The 23709-nt window shown below is 34.0% G+C and overlaps 6 protein-coding genes, 2 long non-coding RNA genes and 1 other non-coding gene across 12 annotated transcripts; 5 read left to right on the top strand and 4 right to left on the bottom strand.

The window, feature by feature from the left end:
* The first annotated feature begins 282 nt into the window (after positions 1–282).
* AT2G28590 (Protein kinase superfamily protein) lies at positions 283–2363 on the top strand. Of its 2 annotated transcripts, NM_128419.3 has the most exons (5): positions 295–598; positions 735–970; positions 1063–1252; positions 1330–1721; positions 1798–2363. In NM_128419.3, the coding sequence occupies exons 1-5, from the start codon at positions 469–471 to the stop codon at positions 2122–2124; spliced, it is 1275 nt and encodes a 424-aa protein (NP_180426.1). In that variant the 5' UTR covers positions 295–468; the 3' UTR covers positions 2125–2363. The 2 variants fall into 2 exon arrangements, with proteins under 2 accessions (NP_001324101.1, NP_180426.1); NM_001336180.1 differs by having other exon boundaries at positions 283–598; positions 1330–2337.
* Positions 2364–2417: 54 nt separating this feature from the next.
* Positions 2418–5506, top strand: AT2G28600 (P-loop containing nucleoside triphosphate hydrolases superfamily protein). Its single transcript, NM_128420.4, has 7 exons — positions 2418–2634; positions 2771–3247; positions 3347–3435; positions 3575–3674; positions 4301–4555; positions 4778–4926; positions 5024–5506. Exons 1-7 carry the CDS (start codon positions 2479–2481, stop codon positions 5304–5306), a joined length of 1509 nt encoding a protein of 502 aa, NP_180427.1. The 5' UTR covers positions 2418–2478; the 3' UTR covers positions 5307–5506.
* Positions 5507–5521: 15 nt separating this feature from the next.
* AT2G28605 (Photosystem II reaction center PsbP family protein) lies at positions 5522–6557 on the top strand. Its single transcript, NM_179792.2, has 2 exons — positions 5522–5985; positions 6066–6557. The coding sequence occupies exons 1-2, from the start codon at positions 5545–5547 to the stop codon at positions 6321–6323; spliced, it is 699 nt and encodes a 232-aa protein (NP_850123.1). The 5' UTR covers positions 5522–5544; the 3' UTR covers positions 6324–6557.
* A 6089-nt stretch (positions 6558–12646) lies between these two features.
* Positions 12647–14229, top strand: PRS (Homeodomain-like superfamily protein). The gene is made up of 2 exons (NM_128422.3): positions 12647–13192; positions 13630–14229. The coding sequence occupies exons 1-2, from the start codon at positions 12749–12751 to the stop codon at positions 13918–13920; spliced, it is 735 nt and encodes a 244-aa protein (NP_180429.1). The 5' UTR covers positions 12647–12748; the 3' UTR covers positions 13921–14229.
* A 575-nt stretch (positions 14230–14804) lies between these two features.
* AT2G08270 lies at positions 14805–15422 on the bottom strand. The gene has a single exon (NR_140309.1). It is a non-coding gene; the product is annotated as an other RNA (long non-coding RNA).
* Positions 15423–15561: 139 nt separating this feature from the next.
* AT2G28620 (P-loop containing nucleoside triphosphate hydrolases superfamily protein) lies at positions 15562–21397 on the bottom strand (the record flags this gene model as incomplete). Of its 3 annotated transcripts, NM_001336181.1 has the most annotated exons (21): positions 15562–15998; positions 16101–16252; positions 16335–16444; positions 16532–16633; positions 16730–17019; positions 17112–17378; positions 17459–17620; positions 17711–17886; positions 17963–18049; positions 18123–18234; positions 18339–18419; positions 18528–18581; positions 18671–18747; positions 18841–18910; positions 18980–19136; positions 19235–19332; positions 19431–19907; positions 20000–20155; positions 20251–20380; positions 20482–20710; positions 21202–21397. In NM_001336181.1, the coding sequence occupies 20 exons, from the start codon at positions 20652–20654 to the stop codon at positions 15801–15803; spliced, it is 3129 nt and encodes a 1042-aa protein (NP_001323773.1). The 3 variants fall into 3 exon arrangements, with proteins under 3 accessions (NP_001323773.1, NP_001323772.1, NP_180430.2); NM_001336182.1 differs by lacking the exon at positions 21202–21397 and having other exon boundaries at positions 15711–15998; positions 20482–20654; NM_128423.2 differs by lacking the exon at positions 21202–21397 and having other exon boundaries at positions 15801–15998; positions 17711–17884; positions 17961–18049; positions 20482–20654.
* Positions 20813–21007, bottom strand: MIR5637. Its single transcript, NR_140310.1, has one exon. It is a non-coding gene; the product is annotated as a microRNA ath-MIR5637 precursor (primary transcript).
* A 63-nt stretch (positions 21398–21460) lies between the features above and the next one.
* On the bottom strand, positions 21461–21736 carry AT2G08280. Its single transcript, NR_140311.1, has one exon. It is a non-coding gene; the product is annotated as an other RNA (long non-coding RNA).
* A 1178-nt stretch (positions 21737–22914) lies between these two features.
* On the top strand, positions 22915–23661 carry AT2G28625 (uncharacterized protein). The gene is made up of 2 exons (NM_201825.1): positions 22915–23268; positions 23348–23661. The coding sequence occupies exons 1-2, from the start codon at positions 23015–23017 to the stop codon at positions 23388–23390; spliced, it is 297 nt and encodes a 98-aa protein (NP_973554.1). The 5' UTR covers positions 22915–23014; the 3' UTR covers positions 23391–23661.
* The last annotated feature ends 48 nt before the right edge of the window (positions 23662–23709 follow it).

Genomic DNA, 23709 nt, shown 5'->3' on the forward strand with positions numbered 1-23709 from the left:
ATGGGCGTGATAGATACATGAGGACTCTCTAGTCCTTTGACAACGTATATCTTCTCATAATTTCGTGATTGGTGAGCTTTAAGAAAGATTAGCTAATTTTATGACAAATATCTTGACATACAAAAAAGTTTTGACCTAGCAGCTCCCACAAAGTCACATCTCACTTTGACTTACTCCACAAGACCCAAATTTAACTACACGCACCTTATTGGTCACTATTAATAACCCTTATAATACACCTTCCCGTAGACAATAACTTACGTTTCTTCTTCTTCTTCCTTTAAAAAAGTTCAAATTAAGCATCTCTTCTCTCACTTTACCCTCTTCTCTCTCTCTGTCTCTCTTTCTTTTTCCGTAACTCTTCATCTTCTTTTCCCAGATTTTTCCGTTTTCCAATTCTCTGTGTCTAATTCCAAACTTCCTAGGGGTTTTTTCTCCAACGTGAGAAAAAAGCTTCTAGCTTTAGCGATGGGATGTTTCGGACGCACTCCGAAATCGAACAAACGATCAGATACCAAAACCACGAAGAACAACGATTTCACCCCAAAAAAACTCACCGTCAATGCAAATCGAGATAAGCTGACACAACCCAGCTCAGGTATCGACTTGATTTCGCATAAAAAATCGATTTTTATTTCGAAATTTAGAATCTTGCGATAATTAGGTTTTGTGTTCTTAATGTTGCATTTATGGATTCGTTCTGATGTGTTTGTTGTTATGTCTTTGTTGCGTAGATTGTTTAAAAGTTAGTATATGTGGAGATGTAAGCAAGGAGATAGTTACTAAGAAGGATCAATTAGCTTTGGATGCTAAAGATACTAATGTTGAAGATGAAGTTATAGTGAAGAAAGCACAGACTTTTACATTTGAAGAACTCTCTGTTTCTACTGGAAACTTTAAGTCGGATTGTTTTCTAGGAGAAGGAGGTTTTGGAAAAGTTTACAAAGGTTTCATTGAGAAAATCAATCAGGTTTAGTATTTGTATCTTGATCTAATGAGTTACAGTGTATTGTGGCTAGTTTGGTTAGAGGTTTTAAGAGTTTGTGAATGGTGTTTCGATAGGTTGTTGCAATTAAGCAACTTGATCGGAATGGTGCTCAAGGAATCAGGGAGTTTGTTGTTGAAGTGTTGACATTAAGTCTCGCTGATCATCCAAATCTCGTCAAGCTTATAGGATTTTGCGCTGAGGGTGTTCAGAGACTGTTGGTTTACGAGTATATGCCTCTAGGATCTCTGGATAATCACCTTCATGGTATGTTATATTGGTATTGCATCACATTGCTTTATTGATTATGTTAACTTGTTTTCGTGTATTCTGTTTGGTTTTAGATCTTCCTTCTGGTAAAAACCCGCTTGCTTGGAACACTCGAATGAAAATAGCGGCTGGTGCAGCAAGAGGACTAGAGTATCTCCACGATACAATGAAACCTCCTGTGATATACCGTGATCTTAAGTGTTCGAATATCTTGATCGATGAAGGATATCACGCAAAACTCTCAGACTTTGGATTAGCTAAAGTAGGACCAAGAGGAAGTGAAACTCATGTTTCCACAAGAGTTATGGGAACATACGGTTACTGTGCTCCTGATTACGCATTAACTGGACAACTCACATTCAAATCAGATGTATACAGTTTCGGAGTTGTTCTTTTGGAGCTTATTACTGGAAGGAAAGCTTACGATAACACGAGAACACGTAATCACCAGAGTCTTGTTGAATGGGTAAAGACTAAAAACATCTCTTTCTCCTTTTTCTAATTGAGCATCATAATTCACAGTTTTGACTGTAATGTTACAGGCAAATCCCTTGTTTAAAGATAGGAAGAATTTCAAGAAAATGGTTGATCCGTTACTCGAAGGAGATTATCCGGTTAGAGGATTGTATCAAGCACTTGCAATAGCTGCAATGTGTGTTCAAGAACAGCCTAGTATGAGACCGGTGATAGCTGATGTAGTAATGGCTTTGGATCACTTAGCTTCTTCTAAATATGATCGTAGTCACCGTCAAAAGCAGGATAATGTGACCGAGACTAAAGTCGATGAAGAGAAAACACTTACCACAGAATCTAATGTTTGTGTGGAGGAGAAACAAGAGATCAAGATATGCTCAGATCAAGCAACTTAATCATCAATGAGGATTCTTAAAATTTTGATATTTTCTTGATTTGTAGAATGCTTCGTTTACGTAAGCAACAGTTTTGTTCGAATTTCGACTCATACTTATATAGTAAACTGTAGCAAAAGTTCGGTTTATCAGAATCTTAAACCATTACGTATGGGAAAGTCCGGTTTATCACCAAACCAGTTTATGGAAACGAATTTGTATGATGTTCTAAATAACGATTTTAACCTCAAAGCTTCTGTTAAATTACGATTGTGCCATAACTATATAAAGGAGAGACCCGAACAAACAATCCGGAAGCGGAAGCTAAAGTTAAGCAACGGCCGCCGCGAAGCTAACCTCCAAAGAAGGGGAAAAATGGCGAAAGGAGACGATAATGTGCAGAGGAAGAAGAATAAAGTGACGAGGAAGAAGATGAGTAGGAAGAACGATACCGCCACCGTATCTGCTCGTATCGCCGCCATTATCGCCGCCAAGAAACGTCGCAAGTCTGGCAAACGCAGCATGTGTCAGGTATCTCACTCTTTTCTATTCGATTTTAGGGTTCTAGGAAATCAGAAATGTTCAATTTCAGAGAAGAGTATCTGTTAATTGAAGTGTTTGGTGAATCTATTGAATTTGATGCATTTGTTTCTCTATTGAATCATAGGGAATGTGTTTTACTCTTCCTACACTTGAAGATCCATTCAATGAAAGGCAAGGTAAAGCTGATATTACTAAAAAGAAGAAGAAAAAGAAAAAGGTGAAGAGTAGAGAAGACAAGAAACCATCTCCTATGTCTATTGAAGGTGTTGAGAAGATGGATGGTCCACCAAAGTTTCTGATGTTAAACTTGAATGAGATTGAGAGCTCATTTCGTAAAGATATTACATACAGTGAACAACATGATAAGTCTTTGTTTACTAGTAGTTGGGGGATTGAGTTCTGGAAATGTTACTCATCTGGGAATGATATTTTGGACACGAGTGGAATGTCTTCCACTGTGGAACAGATTGCTTGGATTGTTTCTACTGCTGCTGATGCTATTGCTAGACGGGAGAAAGACGAGGTGGAGGAGGAGGAGGAGTTGTTGGGAAACAGTCCTTTTCTTTTGTACCTTGTGCCATCTCAGTCTAAAGCTTCTCAGGTTAGGATCACATCGGTTTAGTCTCGTGAGTGTGACTGTCTTTTTTCTAGAGTGAAACTGTTTTCATAATGCAGTCATTTGTGTTTTTATCATGCTTAGGTTCGATCGGTTTGCAAGGCACTGAAAGGTATTGGAATTCATACTGTGAGCTTACACCAAGGAGCACCACTAGATCATCAGATTTCCGGGTACATTAAGGCAGTTCATTGTCTATCTTTTTCCTTATGCAATCTTTTCTGTTTTACATAGTTTTTATGCTGTTGCTACATAAAGGATAATCTCTTTTTTGTCCCCTCCAATTCTGACAAATTGCCTTTCGAACTGTAGATTAAAAAGCGTTGAGCCTGAATTTATAGTTGCTACACCTGAGAGACTTTTGGAGATTGTTACCTTGAAGGGTGTTGATATATCCAACGTTTCATTGCTGGTATGCTAAAATCTTTCTCCTGTTTGTTTTATGTTTCATTATACTGCAGTCCAATCATGTCCAAATCGTATTACTATGAAAACCCTACTAAGGCCTCAAATTTACTTGTTTCACTTAAGATTTTATGTCGACTTCTGTAGTGGGGAAGGTTGGCAGGTCCTTTTTGTTTCAAAGATATTTGTTAGTTTTTGTTCCTTTTCAAGCTTTCAATAATATACTATCAACCATCTATATCTGCTGCCTGATATGGATTGGGTTTAGTTTCCTATTCTGAATGTTTGCCCAGTTTTTTTGTTTGAAGTTTGTCCCAGTATTGATTGCTTTGAGTGTCTAAAGGATCTTAGTAGTGGTCTAGGAAGGCTTCCAAACTTCATTCTGAATTCTCTACTTTAGTTGAATCATGATCACTATAGCTACGTATCTACTTAGTCCACCTTTCCACAATAAGAAAAGCTCACTTTCATATTAGTTTTCTCTGGCATTAAAGTTATGGAGGACATCTTTATATCCTCCTATGTTTATTATTGGTTGGTCTCCCTTTAACTCCATGTAGCATGCTATGGGGTCTCTTTATTCTACATTAAAGAGCGTTCAACACTGCTAACTGTTCTCTTACACTTACACAGGTCATCGATGAACTAGGTTCACTGTGCAGTGGTGGTTATCTAAATGCTGTTAAATCCATCAAGCAGGCCATTTCCAGCAAACACCAAACTATAGTTTTTAACAACAGTTTTAGTGCTTCCATTATTCCGGCCGTACAGAGTTTCTTGGGGGGATCAGTTAACAGAGTTACTGTCAATGAGTCTGTTGCCAGCCAAGGCTCTTGTATTACCCAGACTGTTAGTGTATGCGCCTCGGAGGAAAAAAAACTGCAGAAGGTACGTCATTTCAACTGACTCATTTGATACACTAATTTATATAAAGGTTGAAAGTTTTTTGAATGTAAGATTTTATAAGAAAGCAAAATTGGTAAAGTTTTACCGTTTTGGACATTCAAAACAAACAGTTAATGGAAGTAGCATTCACTAATAGATGGCTTAGATATGAAAAGTGTTGGACTCTTCTATTGCGATCTACTTAAGAACTGTTACCTGTTGCAGTTCGCAAAGCATCTGGATTCATCTTCGTCGAAGTTAATATACATTGTTACGAAGGAGGAAAGTTTCAAAAAGATAATGGCTATCCTTAAGCTCAAGGGTATCTCTGTATCAACCAGTAGTGATTCAAAACTCTCAGAGGTCAAAAAGAGGTAAGAGCTTCTCAACTTGGGCGTATTATTATGAAAGACCATAGCTTTCTTCATACTTACGATTTGTTCTTTTTTTTCGTTTTGGCTTTTGTTTCAGCCGGAAACCTGTGGCGCACTTGATTGATTTTGAACAGTTGGATACTACAGTTATGAGGGACTCTGAAACCGTTCTACTTCCAGACTTTTTCCCATCAATCGAAATTTACACTCAGATTCTGACAAGTATGGCTAGAGAGAGTGCTCACGGCGTACTTCACAGCTATATAACAGAAAAGGATGCTGCTTCTTATCAAGCTGGACCATTGGTGAATGTCCTGGAGAATTGTGGTCAGAACGTACCTGACCGTTGGAGGAATATGGATGTTGCTATGTCTGATTGATGAAATGTTGTCTCCAATTCCATCTCTTTTAGTAACAATGGCTTTCAGAAGTTTTACCATCAGAGAATTTTGGTTAAAGCGATCATTTTGACTGTGTATTGAATTGAGTAGACCATCAAGTTTTGTGCTAATGATTCCTTTCTGTTTTTTTTTTCCAGTGGTATTTTTGAGAATTTGTCCAAAATAAATCTTTTAGTAATTAATATCCAAAACTTGTTGATAAGGAGAAAGAAGCAAAATGTGGTCGCAAAGCTTCTTAGGTTCTGCTCCCAAATTATGTCTCTTCTCATCTTCTCTTCCTCCTTTCTCTCATCACAAGATCCATAAATTCTTCTGCTTTGCCCAAAATCCATCATCCACTGTTAGCATCAATCTCAGCAAAAGACATTTGAATCTCTCAATTCTCACACTCTTCTTCAATGGGTTCTTGTTGGATAATAAAGCCAAATCCATGGAAGAACTTCAAAGATACACTGATTCCAACAATGGCTTCACTCTTCTCATACCCTCTTCTTATACAAAGGTAGAGAAAGCAGGAGCTAATGCTCTGTTTGAAGAACTAAACAATGGAAGCAACAATATTGGTGTTGTTGTTAGTCCTGTCCGTATAAAGAGCCTTGACCAATTTGGTTCTCCTCAATTTGTTGCTGATAAGCTTATCAACGCAGAGAAACGAAAGGTAAGAAAACAAACAAACCCAAAAACAAGATTTTCTGTATAAACATGTATGTGATTTGGTTCTTGTTGTTGTTGAGTTAGGAAAGCACAAAGGAAGCAGAAGTTGTATCAGTGGGAGAGAGAGCAGGATTAGGACAACAAGTGTATGAGTTTGAATACAAAATTGATAGTACAAGAGGAGGAATCAAGAGGGTTTTCTCAGCTGCGTTTGTGAGTTCTAACAAGCTTTATCTATTGAATGTTGTTCATTCAGATAAACCAGAGAATCCATTGGATTCAAGTACGAGAATGTCGTTGGAACAAGTTCTTCACTCCTTTGATGCTCTGCCTCTTACATGACCACCAAACCCAATAATCTGTTTCCTTGTTGAGCTTGTTTGATGGGCTTATTCTTGAGTTAATGGGCTTTTGTAGTCATTTATTGAGCCCAATAAATCTGAGATTTCTTTTGTTACAAATACTGTTGCCTAGTTAACATTCTTTGTGGACATTCTCTTTTTCTTCTGTCAACATGTAAGTTTAAATTATAACAACTTCGTTCTGATTGCGAGTCGTACTACGAAACCAAACAATTAGTCTTAAATAACGGACGAAAAATATATGATTTGCATCTAACATTGAGAAAAAGGCAGGCCAATCCGAAAAAACGACGTTATCATTGCTAATGCAGCAAAGCTGAACAATCATTTGGATATGCATCTCTACAAAAAAAAAAACGTCACATTTTATTAAATAACATGCAATATATACGAATTTGAATTCGGATTTGCCTTTAGTCAAATGGTTAAGTCCATTTTTCCGTCTTCCCCACCGGAGTTCCACTCCACTAAATCGCATAACCCGGCATAGTAGGGTTTGACTATGGATCGGACTTTGTCGATCCAAAAATAAAATAAAATACGAATTTGAATTCGGATGATGATATGTACAATGATAACACTATCACAAACTACTTAGATTACAAGTCATTGTGAACTACCAATTGAGCCCCGTTCAAAGTGGTTGTGTCACTCAGAGTCAGAGAACACATGACACCAGGGTTGGGTTCGATTGGTACGTTGGCCCGATCTTAAAACATTCGTAGCTTCTTCTCTACTACTTCCTAGAGAGCTCTCTCTTTGGTTGTCAAAAATGAAAATAAAATGTTTCAGAAAATACCCAACTGTTTAGTTTATTTTTTGCTTTCAGAAAATACCCAACTGTTTAGTTTATTTTTAACTGAAAAATTAAATGATACGTATAAAAGAAGAAGAAAGATGGTATATATGTGTTACACGTTATGGCTTTGTGATTAATTTTGGCATAGAATTATCATATCTTACGGTCTAACTTTTCTGTTTATCAACAGTACCTAATGAGACACTAATTTTCCACAGCGATGATCATGATAATAATAATTGTAATATTCACCCTAAATAATTCACCAAGTAGACAAACAGAGGTAAAATCTTAAGTTTCCCTATTGAACATAATAAATTCTCTACATTTTGGTTTTGACCACTCCTGTTGCGTCGTGCATATTCAATTTTAAAAAAAAACAGATATCATCATAAACATGCATATAATGCGATAAGCTATACTATATACTATTATATCTATGATTAGTTAACTCGCGATGTGATTGCTCATGTACATTAGAGATTGTGTATGAGTTATTACCGTTGCATGAATTTAAAACTATACAAAAATCGTTTCACACAATCGTGTAACGCTATTAAATACTTCAAAACATATTTTGTAGAACGATTGACGTATCGGACTATATTGCATATTTGCATTTAAATATAGTTTATTACAAACTTAGTTATTCTTATGCTAACAATTGTTTTCCTTGTCTTAAACGTTACACTTTGAATCTTTGATATAGTGCTACGTTTGAAAAATCCCATGAGGCACTAAACATTGAACACATCGACCATTTAGATTCTCTTTTGTCGACATGCTTTTTTCCTAAAGATGAACCCTAGATTTTTTTTTTATTATTATTATTATTTTAGATGAACCCTAGATGGCAACAAACTAACAACATTAGTGTAAACTATAAATTACCCATCATTGTTACAAAAACAATCATTTTATGTACTTAAAGGACAATACTAATTGAGAAATAACAAAGAATGTGTCAAATGTCAATGTATGTGAGGAAGGGTGTGTTGGGTAAGGAGATTTCAGATTTGAATGGGATAAGAGCATTGACTCCAAAAGATTGGTAATTAATTGTGTTTGGGGTGAGAAAAGAAAGAAAGAACAGAAAAGTCAGCAATTCAGAACTTAGAAAAGAAAGGTACGGACAGTCTGCCATATTTTGATCAGTCACTCGTCAAATCATCTCTCTCTCTTTATTTGTTTCTTTGTTTTCTTTTCTCTTTTATTTGTATATATATAACCTTGTTGCTACTTCACTAATCAAATCTTCTATGTGTAACAACTAACGTGTCATATCTATCAATATATACTAGAGTATAATGTGAATAAACTTATATTTCTTTCACATTAAACTTATCATTTTTAGTATTGATTTTATTCAATTTCTTACATATATTTTATCGTTTTAGTTTTGATTATGCAATTTTTTTATTTTAAAAAATTGATTTCCATGTATTCAACAAAAAAATCATACCGGAATGGATGTATTTTTTGGATGATTTTAAACATTTTCCACTTCTTTATAGTGCTGAGTTATATCTTTTAACGATTAATTTATTTTTTAAAATAGTGAGTTTTACGTATTTTTGATGGACTTTCTTGCAGTTGACTTATTCCAAAAACTACAATTTTCATTTTAGAAATAGAAACTACTTTTGAAAGTTCATAAATATAGTTCACCAATTTCACATAATAATTGATATATACGAGCGCACATATCATCTCTAGTAATATAAATAAATTTTAGGTAACCATCAAATTATCCGAAATATAGATAATAACATAATTCATATGTTGGACTATACTGATGTGAAGCCCTCTTTTAAAGATAAAACAAAATTCACAAACATTAAATTAAGATCATATGTACATATTGATGGGACAAAATAATCCATTGAAGGGTCACTGTTAAAGCCCCATTATCTTGAACGTGTGGTTTTTTTATAGAGAGTTTCAGAAATTCCTAACGATCTTCACAATTAAAGGAATTCGTTGGCAATGCTTTAACAAGGATATTAAAGTCTCGTTTATCCAGTGGATTCTCGTTTAATTTTGATATTGGAATCTCATTTTTTTGGCAAGTAAGTTGACTTACACACTGACACGTCGCTCATAATCATTTAAAATAGGAAAGAAAAAACTCTAGGATTTGGGAAAAGCTTGTAAAATAGTATGTCTTGGACTTGGAGTTGAAATGAAAAGGATTTAAAATTAGCAAAACGAAATCAAATATATTGAAAAAAGTATGGTAAATGTGACAATTATCGTGTATTGTAAAAACTGGAAATAATTTATGGCCTATATATATAATTAAAATACCGATGCCATATATAAAAGCTGAAAATAGTTATTTAGACTTCGACAAGGATGAAATCTTTTGGAACCAAAATTAGAAAAATTAGAAATTTTTCTTTTTTCAGTTTCATACCATCTTTAAAAATAAAAGTATTTAATTCAGTAAGCTAAGTGACATTTTTAAATAAAATAAAAATATTAAAGTCAATAAAAAACTACAACCAACATGCACTTTCGAAATTGCAATATCCAAATTATCAATTTTATTTTGTGATATATGAATAAAATTATATATTATTTTATTATTAATAGAACAGCAAAACATTTACTATGAATGGGTAAAATTAAAAAAAAAAAAGAAGGTAAAATTTAGATAAAAGTATATATGGTTTTTTTTTTTTTGGATATTTCCATTGAAGTAGCAAACTTGTAACGTGAAAAGAACATGAGTTTGACATTCTTTTTGCGATTACATTGTCATATGGTCCAACTTTGCAATTACTTCATCTATTGGTACGTCGTTGTTGTAGGTTTACGTATCTCAAATAGTTTACAGATTAGTATATGTATGATTAATGTATACGCGTACGTGTGTACGTGAATGAAATTAAAAATCGGAAGCAATATGTACTTGCATTGTGCAATAAAGTGTTCTCATAGAATTTTTAGTTTGAAAAAGAGACAAATAGGGACAAAAGAGAGGAAATGCGAAACAGCAAAAGAGCTGTTTGGTATTTTACCAACAGTTTAGGATTTAATAAGAATGTTGACAGAACACTACGCATTTATGTGAATGAATACAACAACTTTTTATTTTTGGGAAATAGAATTGAAAAAGAGACAGTGTTAAAAGGAAATGCAGAGGCAAATTGCAATTTGTCTGCATGCATGCATTTATAGTCTTGTCTCTTAGTATTTTTATCCCCTGTAATTTCTTACAATGAAATAAAAGAGAAAATATCGAAAAAATAAAGATATCGATTCTAAATAAACTTACTTTTACTAATCATATGGTTAGTTAGATTGGTATCATGCGGTCGACCTAAAAAAACACCAGTTATGCATGATCAGTTTAAAAAAAGTTTTTTTTTTCTTTTTTTTTGCGTTTCTCTTTGATAATAAATATATATTACTTTCATGGCCTATAAAATTCATTCTCAATACAATAATATTGACCTTTGGTATTTTACTATTATGACAGTTTTGATTAGTAGTATTATTTTTAATTCACTATGAAGTCAAATTGAAAATTTCTGAACTATCAATCATTATATGTGGTATGAACAAAAATAGAGAAAGATAAAAAGAATTCAATTTATCGAGTCAGAATTCACGTAACTGATTAATTGAAAAATTCTTTAAGAAGTTAATTATAAAAATAATACATAAAAATAACTCTATTATCTAACTTCAGTCAAAATAAATAACTTTTTTGGATGTGTATGTAAAAATGTCCGCATGCCGGAACCAATCAACCTAAACTAATACTCCGGCATTAAGATACGTATATGTATTGTGTTTTCGTTAGTATATATAGCCACCTAATAAATAGGACTTTAATTACTTGAACTAAATCATGAAAATTAAATATCTAACTTTTTACGGTTATATCACCGACCTGAAACTCTTTTTTTATTTTCTTTTCAAAAAGCCGACCTGAAACTTTCTTCACCAAACCTAACAAATCGAGCTATAAACTTTATAGGTTTTTAACTGAAATATTATTGGTAATGTAGAATTTAAAAATGTGGAATTTCAATATGATTATTTCTAGAAGAGGACATTAATATCCTTTAGTCCCAAAAGAATTGAATATCCAGAATCAAGAATGTTGACAGAGGGGCAGAGACAGGGCTTTGGAGCCTATAGACAACTAATATATAGGTGCGAATGCTAATGCATGCAATGTTTTTGCATGCAGACGTTAAAGTCAAAATGCTCAGTTTCTGGAGATTCTAAACAGACAATTCTATGCCTGATGTGATATTTGAAACTCATTTTTATGTCTTAATTTACAAAATTTGTTAAATCAATACATGTCAATGTGTAAATTAAAAGTAAATGTACTTCTGATTATAATGGTGTATGTTAGATCATGAAAACATAATTAATACATAGAACGCGTATATTTTCATTTCACATTGGTGTACCTATTTACTAGCTTGTCTGTCCATGTAAAGATTTGAGAAATTTAACCATTTTTTTCTTTTAATATGATGTGTCAACGTCATCCTGTTGAGAGAAGTAAATCATAATAAAGTAATTATGACATAATCATTTAATTGTTTCTCTTCATTCTCTCTCTACATACATGCATATTCACACAGATACATATGTACACATATGTTTATATATTCTAGGTCTTGATATGATTGATCATATTTTAGTGATAATATCTAATTATAATTTTTTGTGGAACTTTTTATAATCTATAAAAATGTAAATTTATCATTTGTTAATGAGTACTGGCGTTTCTCTTTGTTTTGTATGTTTCACCTTTCTGCACAAAAATAAAAATGAGACTGTGGTTTTATGTTTGTACACAGAAGGATGAGTCAATGTCTTAATTAATTGTAAGAGAGAATTGTATATATTTTAAAAACCTATTGAATGATCCACCTCGAGAACCCATACACCTTCATTGTTTCTCTTTGATTTTTGTTCCTTTTCTCTTTCTCTCCCCTTTTAAGAGAAAAGGCACATAATTTTGGAGAATGTCGTAAGCTATTCTACAAAACTTTTTTCTTACATAGAGTGATTATATGTTTTACAAAGTGATTATGTAACGTTTCTTTCTATTTAAAACCAATGATGTTTGAGTTATTTGCATTTTGCAACCAATGATGTTTGAATTATGTGCCGTTCGATTATATCCCCTATATTAATATACACTACTGTAGACGAAAGTGAAAACTCCCGACAAAATAAACTTTGAAAGGTGAAAACTATAGTTATTCCAAAAAATATATTCCTTTATACATATATACTAAATTCACATTTACAGAAGTAGAGTACGTAATGTAATAATTTTGGGAGCATATGAGATTGGGCCAGTTTGAATACAACATAAAAAACAATATAGTACAATGTTCTTTCTTTATGTTTATTTTCTGTCTAACCCTTCCTTCTCTTGCGTCCCTTTCCAATGCACTTTAATATTTATAACTTTACCATTTTCTCTCTAACCATATAAACATCCGTTTTCGCGTATAAATAACCTCATCCACACACACACACATCTCTCTCTATATAACCCTAAGTGTTTGGAGATAGCATCACTAGAGAACACACACACAAAGCATCAATATTTGTCTGAACGGAGAATGAGTCCTGTGGCTTCAACGAGGTGGTGTCCGACGCCGGAGCAACTGATGATCTTGGAAGAGATGTACCGGAGTGGTATACGGACTCCGAATGCGGTGCAGATACAACAGATCACAGCTCACTTGGCGTTCTATGGAAGAATCGAGGGCAAAAACGTCTTTTACTGGTTCCAGAACCATAAGGCTAGAGATAGACAGAAGCTGAGGAAGAAACTAGCCAAGCAACTTCACCAGCAACAACATCAACTTCAACTCCAACTTCAGCAGATCAAACCAAAACCAATATCATCGATGATTTCTCAACCAGTTAATAAGAATATCATCGATCATCACAATCCTTATCATCATCACCATCATAATCATCATCATAATCATCATCGTCCATATGATCATATGTCCTTTGATTGCTGCTCTCATCCTTCTCCCATGTGTCTTCCTCATCAGGTATGTAATTAAGAAGAGTCTACTTTTCTCTCTTTTTGTTAAACATTTTTCTTTCATAAGATTTTTTTAATGCAATGTTTATCATCAAAATAGCTAGGTTACATATGGATATAACCAAAACATTTGTATACCTACAAAAAGAAGAAGAAAAACATAATTGAAGAACTAATCTCAAACCTTAAAATTATTTATGATAATTTTTTTAATTACCGGAAACACTAATTTCAAACCTTTAAAATACCAAATGTTTTTGGCTATTATACCCTGTTTACATGGCTAGATGGGAAAGCTGCAAGTGAGAATACTTTTTTTGGGGTCTAGAATAAAAAAATTTTTTTTTTGGTTTTAAAAAGGAATAACAACTTGTTAATATGTTTACTACAATTTTCTTTTGTTAGTTTTATATTGTATGATGATCATTGTTATGGAAAATATAGGGAACTGGAGTAGGAGAAGCTCCAAGCAAAGTGATGAATGAATATTACTGCACCAAAAGTGGAGCTGAAGAGATATTGATGCAAAAATCAATCACGGGTCCAAACTCATCGTACGGTCGAGATTGGATGATGATGATGGATATGGGCCCACGACCATCATATCCCTCATCATCATCATCACCCATTTCATGTTGTAACATGATGATGAGCAGTCCAAAGATACCATTGAAAACCCTGGAACTTTTCCCAATCTCATCTATCAACTCCAAACAAGACAGTACCAAACTTTAAAGAAAAGACAACAAATACAAAAGAGATTCTGCAGGTGTTTCATTCATGTATCACTGTATGATGTGTCAAAGGCTAAGAAGAAAACACGTGTACTTGAGGGTAAAGTAATAGCCGTTGGATATAATTCGTTGAATAACTACAAATCTCTCTCTCTCTTCTTTCATATGTCTCTATCTCCGCAGTAGAACTAATGGGTACTTTTCTTTAAATTAATTTTGTTAAAAGTTCTTTTCTTTTTATAAGATCTTTGATGGGGTTTGGGAGTTATTATGAGTTGTTAAAATGGGTGTCTTGGTTTCTGTAATTGCATGCATGCATGTGTAGGCTATTGTCTTTAGGACTAGACAGTGAGAAAGATCTCCTTTGTCTAACGTGTAACTTCACTCTTTATTTTGATGTGGTCACCTTTCCTTTTGATATGTACTATGATTCTCTCCTTTCTCTCTTTTATTTTCTCATGATGATAATAATTTAAAAGTGATTACAAAGCTTTTTTACTAATTACAACTTCACATCACATATTTTTATGGTTTGGCAAAAAGATAAAATAAATATAGTATGACTTACGTTTTTGTGTTATATACAAAATGTTAAAAATGTATGGGAAATAAATTATTGTGGTTAAATTAACTTATTTTTTGTGTTATAAACAAACTGTTAAAAACACATGCATTATATATAATAAGATTTTTAAAATATTGTTTACTCGAAAAAAATCGATAAAGTTCAATAGATGGTGAACAAAAAAACTCAGTTCTGGCGCAGCTAGATGTGTAAGTGGTTAGTTATGAGGTTGATTTATCAGGTTTTTTGGTTTGGCAGATTGCTTTATTGTTATGGAAATGACAAGAGAGAAATATTTTACAATAGAAAAAAATGTAAGAATTAGTGGGTAGTTCATGTGCTCTTGTAACATTAGGAAAAGGACTACTGGAACCAGTGATTCAGAGTGAAGTCATAAGAGTCGTGTTGTGGAAAAATGTGTGAATGACCTATTCATGGAGAGCGTAAAAGATTTCAAATATACATGTTTTAAAGTTATGGGCCTTATGGCATTATATTGTGTGCTTCAGGAGAGCGACCTAATCCCATTTCTTGGTAAAAAAAAAGCTATGGTGGAGTTGGTGGTGAACCAACAAAGGCACCTCACAATAAAGAACAAAGAAAACTTTAAGAAAGAATGGCTGCTGAAACAAGGGATTGTCTATGGAAACTTTATACATAGGATAATTTTGGTGAGATCCTAGAAGTTGGTGAAACCTTGGGTTGTAATTTTGATCAGTGGCATTAAAAAAAGGTTATTAGGTGGCTTTGACGGTGGACTCTTGTTATCATAAGGTTTCTTGAGAGAGAACATAGAGACATTTATAATCCAGCATATATAGAACAAGAGAAGCTTAAAAGGAAAAGATGTCAGAATATATAGGCATAACGAATAACATAGGTGAAGTTCTAAGAGTGGGCTTAGGGATATATTTGAATGAAAGTTTAAGGAGAAGAACACAACAAGAACTTAGTTTAGAAACAGATAGAAGTTGTGTTCAATCTGAACTCTGTTCTGCTTCTCTCATAGTCAACGTGCACTTACTATTTTTTTTCCTTCATATAATCACTATATAACAAGATACACAAGAATTATACGCCGTGATTACTTATTAACTACGATCCATATTTTTTTGTGTCTTGAATCTGATTCTTCAAAGTTATAAAAATAAGCCATAATTGGGAATTTGATGATCTCTATCATAATAAAAAACGTAAAATTAACTAAAAGAGTGAGTTCAAAAAATCATAAACAGAGAGTGATTTTGATCGTTCTATATACACTCTGTTACCGTGTTCCTATAAAATCTCACGGAACTCGAACACATACAAAAGCTTCAGTTAATGGCCGTTAACGGAGGTCGACCGTTACTAACGTGTTTAGCTTCTCCGTTCTGCATTTGTTTTGGTGACTTACAATCGTGAAACGCCTTCAACAATTCCTCAAACGACGGCGTTTTAAGTTCTTCTATTGATCCAACAGTTGGAATGTTGTACTCTCTCTTCCTCGGTGTTGAGCTTGTTGCTTCATCCACCTGTGTTGATGTTTTCAGGGAATTTAATTTACGGTTAACAATTTTGTCCAATTCAATCATGTATATATGATGATTATATAAAAAAGGATCAAATCGTGTTACCTTGTACTCGTGACCAAGACATTTTCCTGTGTTCTGTTTGATTTCGACAACGTTGTCATCATGGTGTGTTCTTAGTTCTTTCAAGTTTTCAGAGCAAGGAACGATTGTGGAATTAACATCCGTTGATGCGTCTTTATCGAGTTGTAACGAGTCTGCGAAACCAAAGTTAAGAGGATTGGTTATAAATTTGGATAGAAATATGAGAAGAAAAAAAAACGAATTATGATAACTTACTGTCAATGGATGAGATGATTTCTCTGTTTGAAGAATCGACATCGCTTAAAGTGGTTGAGACCGCGGAAGAAAACTGCGTTCGTAGTTTCTCATTGTTTTCTATGGCTCCCCTGTGTTTATTACAATTAACATGGTGAGACTGAGAAGATTTGAATTTGGAGAATGTTGTAATGAATGACATTAGAAAGGTGCCTTACCGAATAATAGAATCCGCGGTTGCAACATTCCTTTTTTCGAGATCAACTAATGATTCTTGAGCAGTCTTCCATTGTTGGGTTCCGGTTTTTGAATTCTCCAGACTAAGGATCAATCATGACACAAAGGTTTTAATGTCGCATAAAAGATAAGAAAGTAGTTGAAATTGTTGTGGTTTAATAGAAGAGAGAAGTGATTACCATTTTAGATGCATTTTCTGCATATCTTCCTTTGCAACCTCAACTGCGGATATGTTATCGAGATGATGAGATTCCGCTTGGACTATGTGAGAGTTCCACTGGACTTTAATGGAAGAAGCAGAATCTTGCATTGCAGACATTTCTTGCTGCAATGCACCTGTTTGGGAAGATGATCCTTGGCGTATATCTTGCACAGCTATCTGAACCAATTCTTTCTTCCTAGCGTTTGAACTCGCTAGTAATTCCGCCACTTTTTCGAGCATTTGTTTTTCTTCATTTGCAATGGATTCCTGAAATGACCGAAAGAAGAACAATATATATCGTTATAATTTTAACATAATGAAGCTAAATGTCATTGACAATGAGTAGCAAAAAAACCCACCTCGAATTTCTTAGTGAATGCAGATAATTTCTGCTCGTTGACATTTTGAGCATCTTCTGCTAGCTTTGTTAGCTTATTGGCATGTGTGTCTAGAGTCTTGAAGAAGTCTAACATCACCGTGGAGACGGACTTAGCAGAATCCATTGATCGGGAATGCAAGTCTCTCTGTTGCTGTGTGAATGCAGAGAGCTTCTCCTCTTGATTGTGGAGGCTACCTTGAAGCCCTTCAAGTAGCGTGTAAGCTTCTGATGTAAATCCTTTAAACATCTGATTCATAATCGATCAAAAGTCAATTAAAAGAATATATCAGTGCTTTAAGAGAATTGACTACATGATTCTCTTCTTACATCTTCCAGTGCACAAGAATGTTTTGTCACTTCCGAGTTCAAGTCATTCAAAGTTGATTGGCTATCTTTATCCAGATTCCCAGCTATATCATCTAAAGACTTGATGCCTGTATTGTATTTTTCCTTCAACTGTGCTAAACTTCCTCGTAGTGTTTCAGTAGCCTGCAGAGAAGAAGATAAAACAATGTGTAAACCCATAATCAAAGAGAGGCATCACAGTGTTATTAAGAAGGTAAGGAAAAAATTTGTTACCTTTGTCTTTGCAGATACGAAAGAAACCATAACATTTTCCATGTCTTGCAATTGTTTTTCCTGCTGGCTTACTGAACCGGCAACACTGTTGTTCAAGAGTTCAAGTTGTCGTAGCAATTGTGACTGGAAATCTTGGATGAGCGATCTATTACTGTCTTCAATCTTGTCCTTCCTCTCTGGAATAAATAGTTCAGTTAGTCTTCAGAATGTGATGATAACAGTGGGAGAGAAGAGAAAGCAAGTAATACACACCAATTTTGGCGAACAAGTTTGAAACATCGGATGCTGCATTTGCCAATTCTGCCTGAAGCTCGACAGCCCGGTCAACAAGTGTTTTCTCTGAAGCAATGTGAAAAAGGTTAATCGGAGTATCATCGAAATAAAGTCAGTTTGTAATCGATAACCAGCTTACCAGATTTAAGGAGATTGGATATTAAGTACTCCTTTTCTTTAATTGTTGCAACTGCTTGTCTATGTTTCTCTTCGAGATCTAGCAATGCTTGTTCAGTTTCATAGAGCTTTTTCTGAAATCAGAGAAGAAAGAGTACAATAATGTAATCTTTGCATGTCAGTTAAAAGGGAACTGTGAGCTCGGCAACAAGCAAGAACAAGAACTTGTGATATCTACCTCTGTCTTGTCAAGCTTTTCTCTCAATCCAGCAGTTACAAGCTGTTCCGAGTTGTACAGCTCTTGAAGATCAATAATTTGCTATCAACAATCAGAAAAGTCAGTATATCTGTTAGCTGGGAAGGAATCAACTGAAAATTTATAGAGAAACAAATGTTCACTATAATCCTTTCAAGTTGATCTGCTCACCTTGTCTTTTGCTTCACCCTCTACTTCCATTTGCTCTATCTTATCAGCCATAGCCTGCAGCAACCGATAAAGAATGATGTCTGAATCTAGCATCTAAAAATTGTTTCATGACTAAGGCACTTATCCCTTAATAAGAACTGTACCTTTTTCTCAGCTTCTTCTTGAGTATACCTCTCCTTTGGAATATAAATTCCATTTTTCTCCCTAGCAGCATAGACCTCTGATACAGTCAAGAACAGACAGTTAACCCAAGAGATTCACATATAAGTATTTAATAAGCAAAGGAGATCATCAATATGTAACAAATATATACCTTGCTTCAGACGTTCAATTTCAGAATACAAATCTTTCATAATAGCTGATTTCATCATCTTCTGGTTAACCTGAATGCAGAAGGTGTGTTAATACAACTAAACTGGCAGAAATAATAGAGCAGCATATGTTTGACAGACCTCTGGTTTATTTTTGATGTGTTTCGCACGGTGTGCATAATCAAGTGTGCTGAGTGTTTCTTCCAGGCAATGAACAGAGGGTGAAACTGTAGCAATTACACATGTTTTTGTTTTTCCTCCCAAAGAGTCTCTCAATAATCTTGTCAACTTGCTTTCTCTGAAATTTAAATGTGTATAATCACATGGTTAGAAACATTAGATCTTGTCTCAAAACTTCCCGAGAGAGAGATATTGAAGGCAGAATCTTTCTGTTACCTATATGGAATGTGACCAGAGTGTTCAACCAAAGCATTTATGACACGTCCAAGTGTGAGCAAACTTTTGTTGATCTCACCAGCTTCCCTGGCTCTACCCTGCAAAATAGTGACTCTTATATTGTTTAGTAAATCATCAAGGTAAGACACTATTATTCTGTCAATAAAAAATCATGGTTCCTGACTGTTTTAGGTACCTCTCGAGCACCAGACCGTGAAATATTCTCTGAACCAGCAAGATCAACTAGATTCAGCTTTCCACTTTTGACAATCTCTTCCCCTTCTGGAGTACATTCCTTAATATGGATTGTAACCGAAAATATTGAATGAGATCTACTACTTTGTTTGTTGAGAAGAGTCTCTGCTGTGCGTCTCTTAGCTGAACCTTTCTCCAAGACTTTGTAAATTTCATCAGCAGTAGACACAATCTCTTCTTCCAATCCGCGGACAAAAACACCACCTTTGCCATCTTCCATAAGAGCCAGAGGTTTCTTTGATTTATCATCAGCGAATTTTGTTTCTTCCGGAGCTAAAAGGTCTGTCAGTTCTTCATTGTAGAGCTCAAGAAATGAAACTTTCAAACTGTATTCAGCAGCACTTTGTGCTTCCAGTATATCAAATATCTGTTTAACTGCTCTAGGGATAACACCTGCATCACTCGGAATTTCACCATTCTGGCAACAAAAGAAATATGTTCCATCAAATGAGGATTCAGTTACCATCAGTAAAGAAACTTCAAATGATGTTCTTGGAATAGTTAGCGTACCTTTTTTCTTGCTCCTCCTTCCATTGTGTATGTCTTACCAGTTCCTGTTTGCCCATATGCAAAGATGGTGCAGTTATACCCATCAAGAACCTCAAAGACAATTGGAGAAACTGCTTGATGATACAGATCCTTTTGCTGGGATGTTGGGCCAAAAACCTATCAAATTTCACCAACTTATAAGCATGATACTTTCTGTCAGAAACCTATAATGATGCACATTATCTAAAAAGCCTTAAAGACTAAACCAAAACCTTGTCAAACAAAAACGTTTTATCAATCTGCTTCCCAGCTATATTTTGTGCTACCGCTACTTCCTTTTTCCGGTCATTACAGGTAAGAACAGCCGGTGTTTGTAACCTCGTCTCCTCTGAATTAAACGGTCTGCAGAAACCACATAGAGTAAAGATTAGTACACTGAAACAACAACAATAAGCTTCTTATCAATGTTACCATCCAAAAAGAAAGGAATAAACCAAATGTACCTGCAACGAACAATAACTTGTATATTCACACCCTTTTCTTTCTCATTCTTGCTAACTGGATTCGAGTTTGAGTTTGAGTCAACTCGAAAATCTCGATTTGACTTCTCAGTCGAACGTGGAGTTTGACATGGAGATTTCACCGAACTTCCTTTTTTCGAATTGTTAGAATCCATTATCTTCTCTACCTTCTTACAGTTTCGTAAGCAACAAAACTATCTTATCTCTCTCTCTGCAATCAACGGAGAAACAAATCTCTATCAATCACCACAATAAGTCAATGGATCCACACAAAACAAGCTTAAAATCACAATCAATAAAATTTAAACTCCATTAGAGCATCTCAAATGCCCAACTCTATATTTTCCTCTATTTTAGAGTTTAGAGAATATATAGTTGAGCTAATAAAAGAGCAATCTCTACATTTTTCCTCTATTTTAGAGGCATACAATGCAGTAAAATCAACTATATTTTATAGAGTCAACTGTAAAATAGAGGAAATATAGAGTTGCGCATTGGAGATGGTCTTAATCTAACGAAAACATCAATCTAATCAACAAATTTCTAAGAATACATTGAATCACGTCCTAAACATTTAACAAAAATCGAATTCGTATTCCAAATTAAACCTAGAAACCGCGATTAGATTCGGAAATGGAAGATTCAATGCGTCACCGAATCTCCAGAAATTCTGGGGAATTGAAACATGAGTCGAAAATGTACCGAACAAACAACGAACGTCGGAGTTTAGATTCCGATTCCTCGAAGCAATCTCGGAGAACTCGAATTTGATATTGAAATTTTCTGGCGATGGTAGATTTATATTTCCGATGAAGAAGAGAGATTGATGAATGAAATATAAGAAGCAAAGAGTTTCTTTCTAATAAAAAGGTTTAAATTAAAAACGAAGAGCAAAAATATATGAAATTGGGAGGATTAAAAAAATAAAAATAAATGAGCCGTTACGGCAGGCGCTGGCGTTTGACTTGTGAGACGGTAGGATGCTAACGGCGTTAAATTTTTGAACCGTTATGTTGTAAAATCCGTGATCCGACCGTTGTGAAAAAGGACAAACACGCAAATAAAGAAAAGGTGATTTGAAAACTTTCGAATTTTGATCTAGGAAGTTTTTTTTTTGTTTTAACCCCTTAATTCTTATTATAATATGTGATTAGCCTTTTTTTAATTTCCTACTACTTCAATCCAACCTGTGATTTTATTAAACTTTAATTTTCAAGTAAATAAATCAGTTTTCGTCGATAACATGTTGAATCTAATATATATATGACTTTATTGCTATATTATGAGTTTATGACAAAAGATTATTTTCTTTTCGTTTTAATCAGTGGTTTAAAAAGCGATATATGGTCCTAAATATCGGTAAATAATTATCATTTAATATTTTGTTTGATATGAATCAAATAAATATTTTCTTTAATTTTTATTTTTTGATTGAATATTTTTATTTTTTTAATAACATAAGTTTTATCCAATTTTCATCTATGATACATTAAATTATATTTATAATATTGTATATTGTGAATGTCTAAACCACCTAAAAATTGGTTAGTCTCCAATTAAATGTTTTAGACGGCATGCATTTGATCACCGACTGTTTAATTAGCACCTACCAATTTTGTAAACATTGGTTTTAATGTTAATCAGACTAATTTCTTAGAATTATAATGCAATAAGTTAACGATCGTTTTACAATACTTCAAAACCTTTTGAACACAAATCTAGTCTCGAGGTTTTGGAGTCAGTCATATATGTTTGAAGGATTGAACAAAAACAAAAACAAAACATACCAATAATATATTACTATAATCTTCTTAACAAAAAAAATACTAGTACTATAATCTTAATCAATTTGTAAATGTCAAATGAAAAAAAACTTGGCCTCACGTCGAGGGAATAACACACGCAAGTACGTAGATGTGAAAGCACACACACACGTGACTTAATTTTACTTGGTGCCTCAAATTTTAGTTTTTGGATTATAGTTTTTGTTTTTGGGTTTTTCGTTTCCCTATTAGATTTGTCCTAGTTAAATAGAAAATTTGAATGCTGTTAAGTTTTAAAAAAAAAATATAATGTTAACTTTGATTGATATTGTCTTTTGACATTTGTTTTTATGTGTGTATAACTAAATAAAGCGAATATAATTAAGGTAGATTCAATTTTTATTTACATGTACAATATTGATTCACTTAAGACGATAAATGTAATTGCATGAGTTGTCAAAGAGAAACCTTTAATAGGCCCAGTCATTAATTTCACATTATAGGCCCAAGATAAACCTTTAAGAGGCCCATTTCTCTGAAACTCGTGTATTTTTTTTCTAACCGAAGAATTGACGTCACTCACGTAAGTAGATTAAGCATGTAGTAGGGGAAGTAATAAAAGCTAGTTGGTGTTGTAACAGTTAGTTGATGACCGTTAGGTTTAACACCTAAGTTTCAAAATTTTCCCGGGAGACAAGAAAGATTCAAAACACAAAGCAGAGAGAGAAAGAGAGAGAAAGATCAATGGAAAAATGAACGAAGAGGAGAGAGTTGGTTCATCGTCGTCTTCTTCATCTTCTCTTCCTGTGAGCTACGGAGTTGACTGTGAAAAATATGACTTCTCTTCCTCTGTTTCTTCTCTGTCTCAACCATTTTCTCCTGAAGGTTCAAGCAACAAGAGTCACGTTCTTGAAAACAATCTTTCTTTTGTTTTCTCGTTGGACCATAATAGCAACAGCAGTCTCATGTTTCCTAGAGATAGACCATGTTCTTGTCTCCACCATGTGTAAATCTACTCTTTCTCTCTTTATCTCTTCACTTACATTTAGTTCTTAGGATTTTAATTTCTTGGTTTCTTCTTGCAGCTTCGAGTGGATTCTACAGAGATGTTGTGGTTGCCTTTGTTAGCTGTCATTCTTCCTCTTTCAGACTTAACATACCATTGTATCTTGTGCCCGATCCAGTAACTTCGATTCTAGCAACCTAAAACACATCATTCATGCTATAAAAGATATGTTTGTGAATTTTTCCAATTGTATCTCTTTTGATTTTCTTGAAGGGACAATATATTGATTTAGCTGTACAGTATATCTATTTAGTTGAACCAAAAAAAAAGAAAATAAAAGCTCTATATCAAATTTTGTGTAAGTAGTAAATTATGTTTTAGTTTTTTGCTAGTAAAGTAACAACCATATATTAGAAGTTTACCCCTAAATTTACTAATACA

The sequence above is a fragment of the Arabidopsis thaliana genome, chromosome 2, assembly GCF_000001735.4.
Source record: "Arabidopsis thaliana chromosome 2, partial sequence".
Lineage (NCBI taxonomy): Eukaryota > Viridiplantae > Streptophyta > Magnoliopsida > Brassicales > Brassicaceae > Arabidopsis > Arabidopsis thaliana.

Excerpts from the sequence above, each read along its gene's own strand:
- AT2G28605 (NM_179792.2), top strand. The coding sequence starts at position 5,545 with ATGTGGTCGCAAAGCTTCTTAGGTTCTGCTCCCAAATTATGTCTCTTC. Across the intron at positions 5,986-6,065 it reads TCAACGCAGAGAAACGAAAG|GAAAGCACAAAGGAAGCAGA; the intron begins GTAAGAAAACAA and ends TTGTTGAGTTAG.
- AT2G28625 (NM_201825.1), top strand. The coding sequence starts at position 23,015 with ATGAACGAAGAGGAGAGAGTTGGTTCATCGTCGTCTTCTTCATCTTCT. Across the intron at positions 23,269-23,347 it reads TGTTCTTGTCTCCACCATGT|CTTCGAGTGGATTCTACAGA; the intron begins GTAAATCTACTC and ends TTCTTCTTGCAG.
- AT2G28600 (NM_128420.4), top strand. The coding sequence starts at position 2,479 with ATGGCGAAAGGAGACGATAATGTGCAGAGGAAGAAGAATAAAGTGACG. Across the intron at positions 3,248-3,346 it reads CTCAGTCTAAAGCTTCTCAG|GTTCGATCGGTTTGCAAGGC; the intron begins GTTAGGATCACA and ends TATCATGCTTAG. Across the intron at positions 3,675-4,300 it reads TATCCAACGTTTCATTGCTG|GTCATCGATGAACTAGGTTC; the intron begins GTATGCTAAAAT and ends ACACTTACACAG.
- PRS (NM_128422.3), top strand. The coding sequence starts at position 12,749 with ATGAGTCCTGTGGCTTCAACGAGGTGGTGTCCGACGCCGGAGCAACTG. Across the intron at positions 13,193-13,629 it reads CCATGTGTCTTCCTCATCAG|GGAACTGGAGTAGGAGAAGC; the intron begins GTATGTAATTAA and ends TGGAAAATATAG.
- AT2G28590 (NM_128419.3), top strand. The coding sequence starts at position 469 with ATGGGATGTTTCGGACGCACTCCGAAATCGAACAAACGATCAGATACC. Across the intron at positions 599-734 it reads GCTGACACAACCCAGCTCAG|ATTGTTTAAAAGTTAGTATA; the intron begins GTATCGACTTGA and ends TTTGTTGCGTAG. Across the intron at positions 1,253-1,329 it reads TCTGGATAATCACCTTCATG|ATCTTCCTTCTGGTAAAAAC; the intron begins GTATGTTATATT and ends GTTTGGTTTTAG.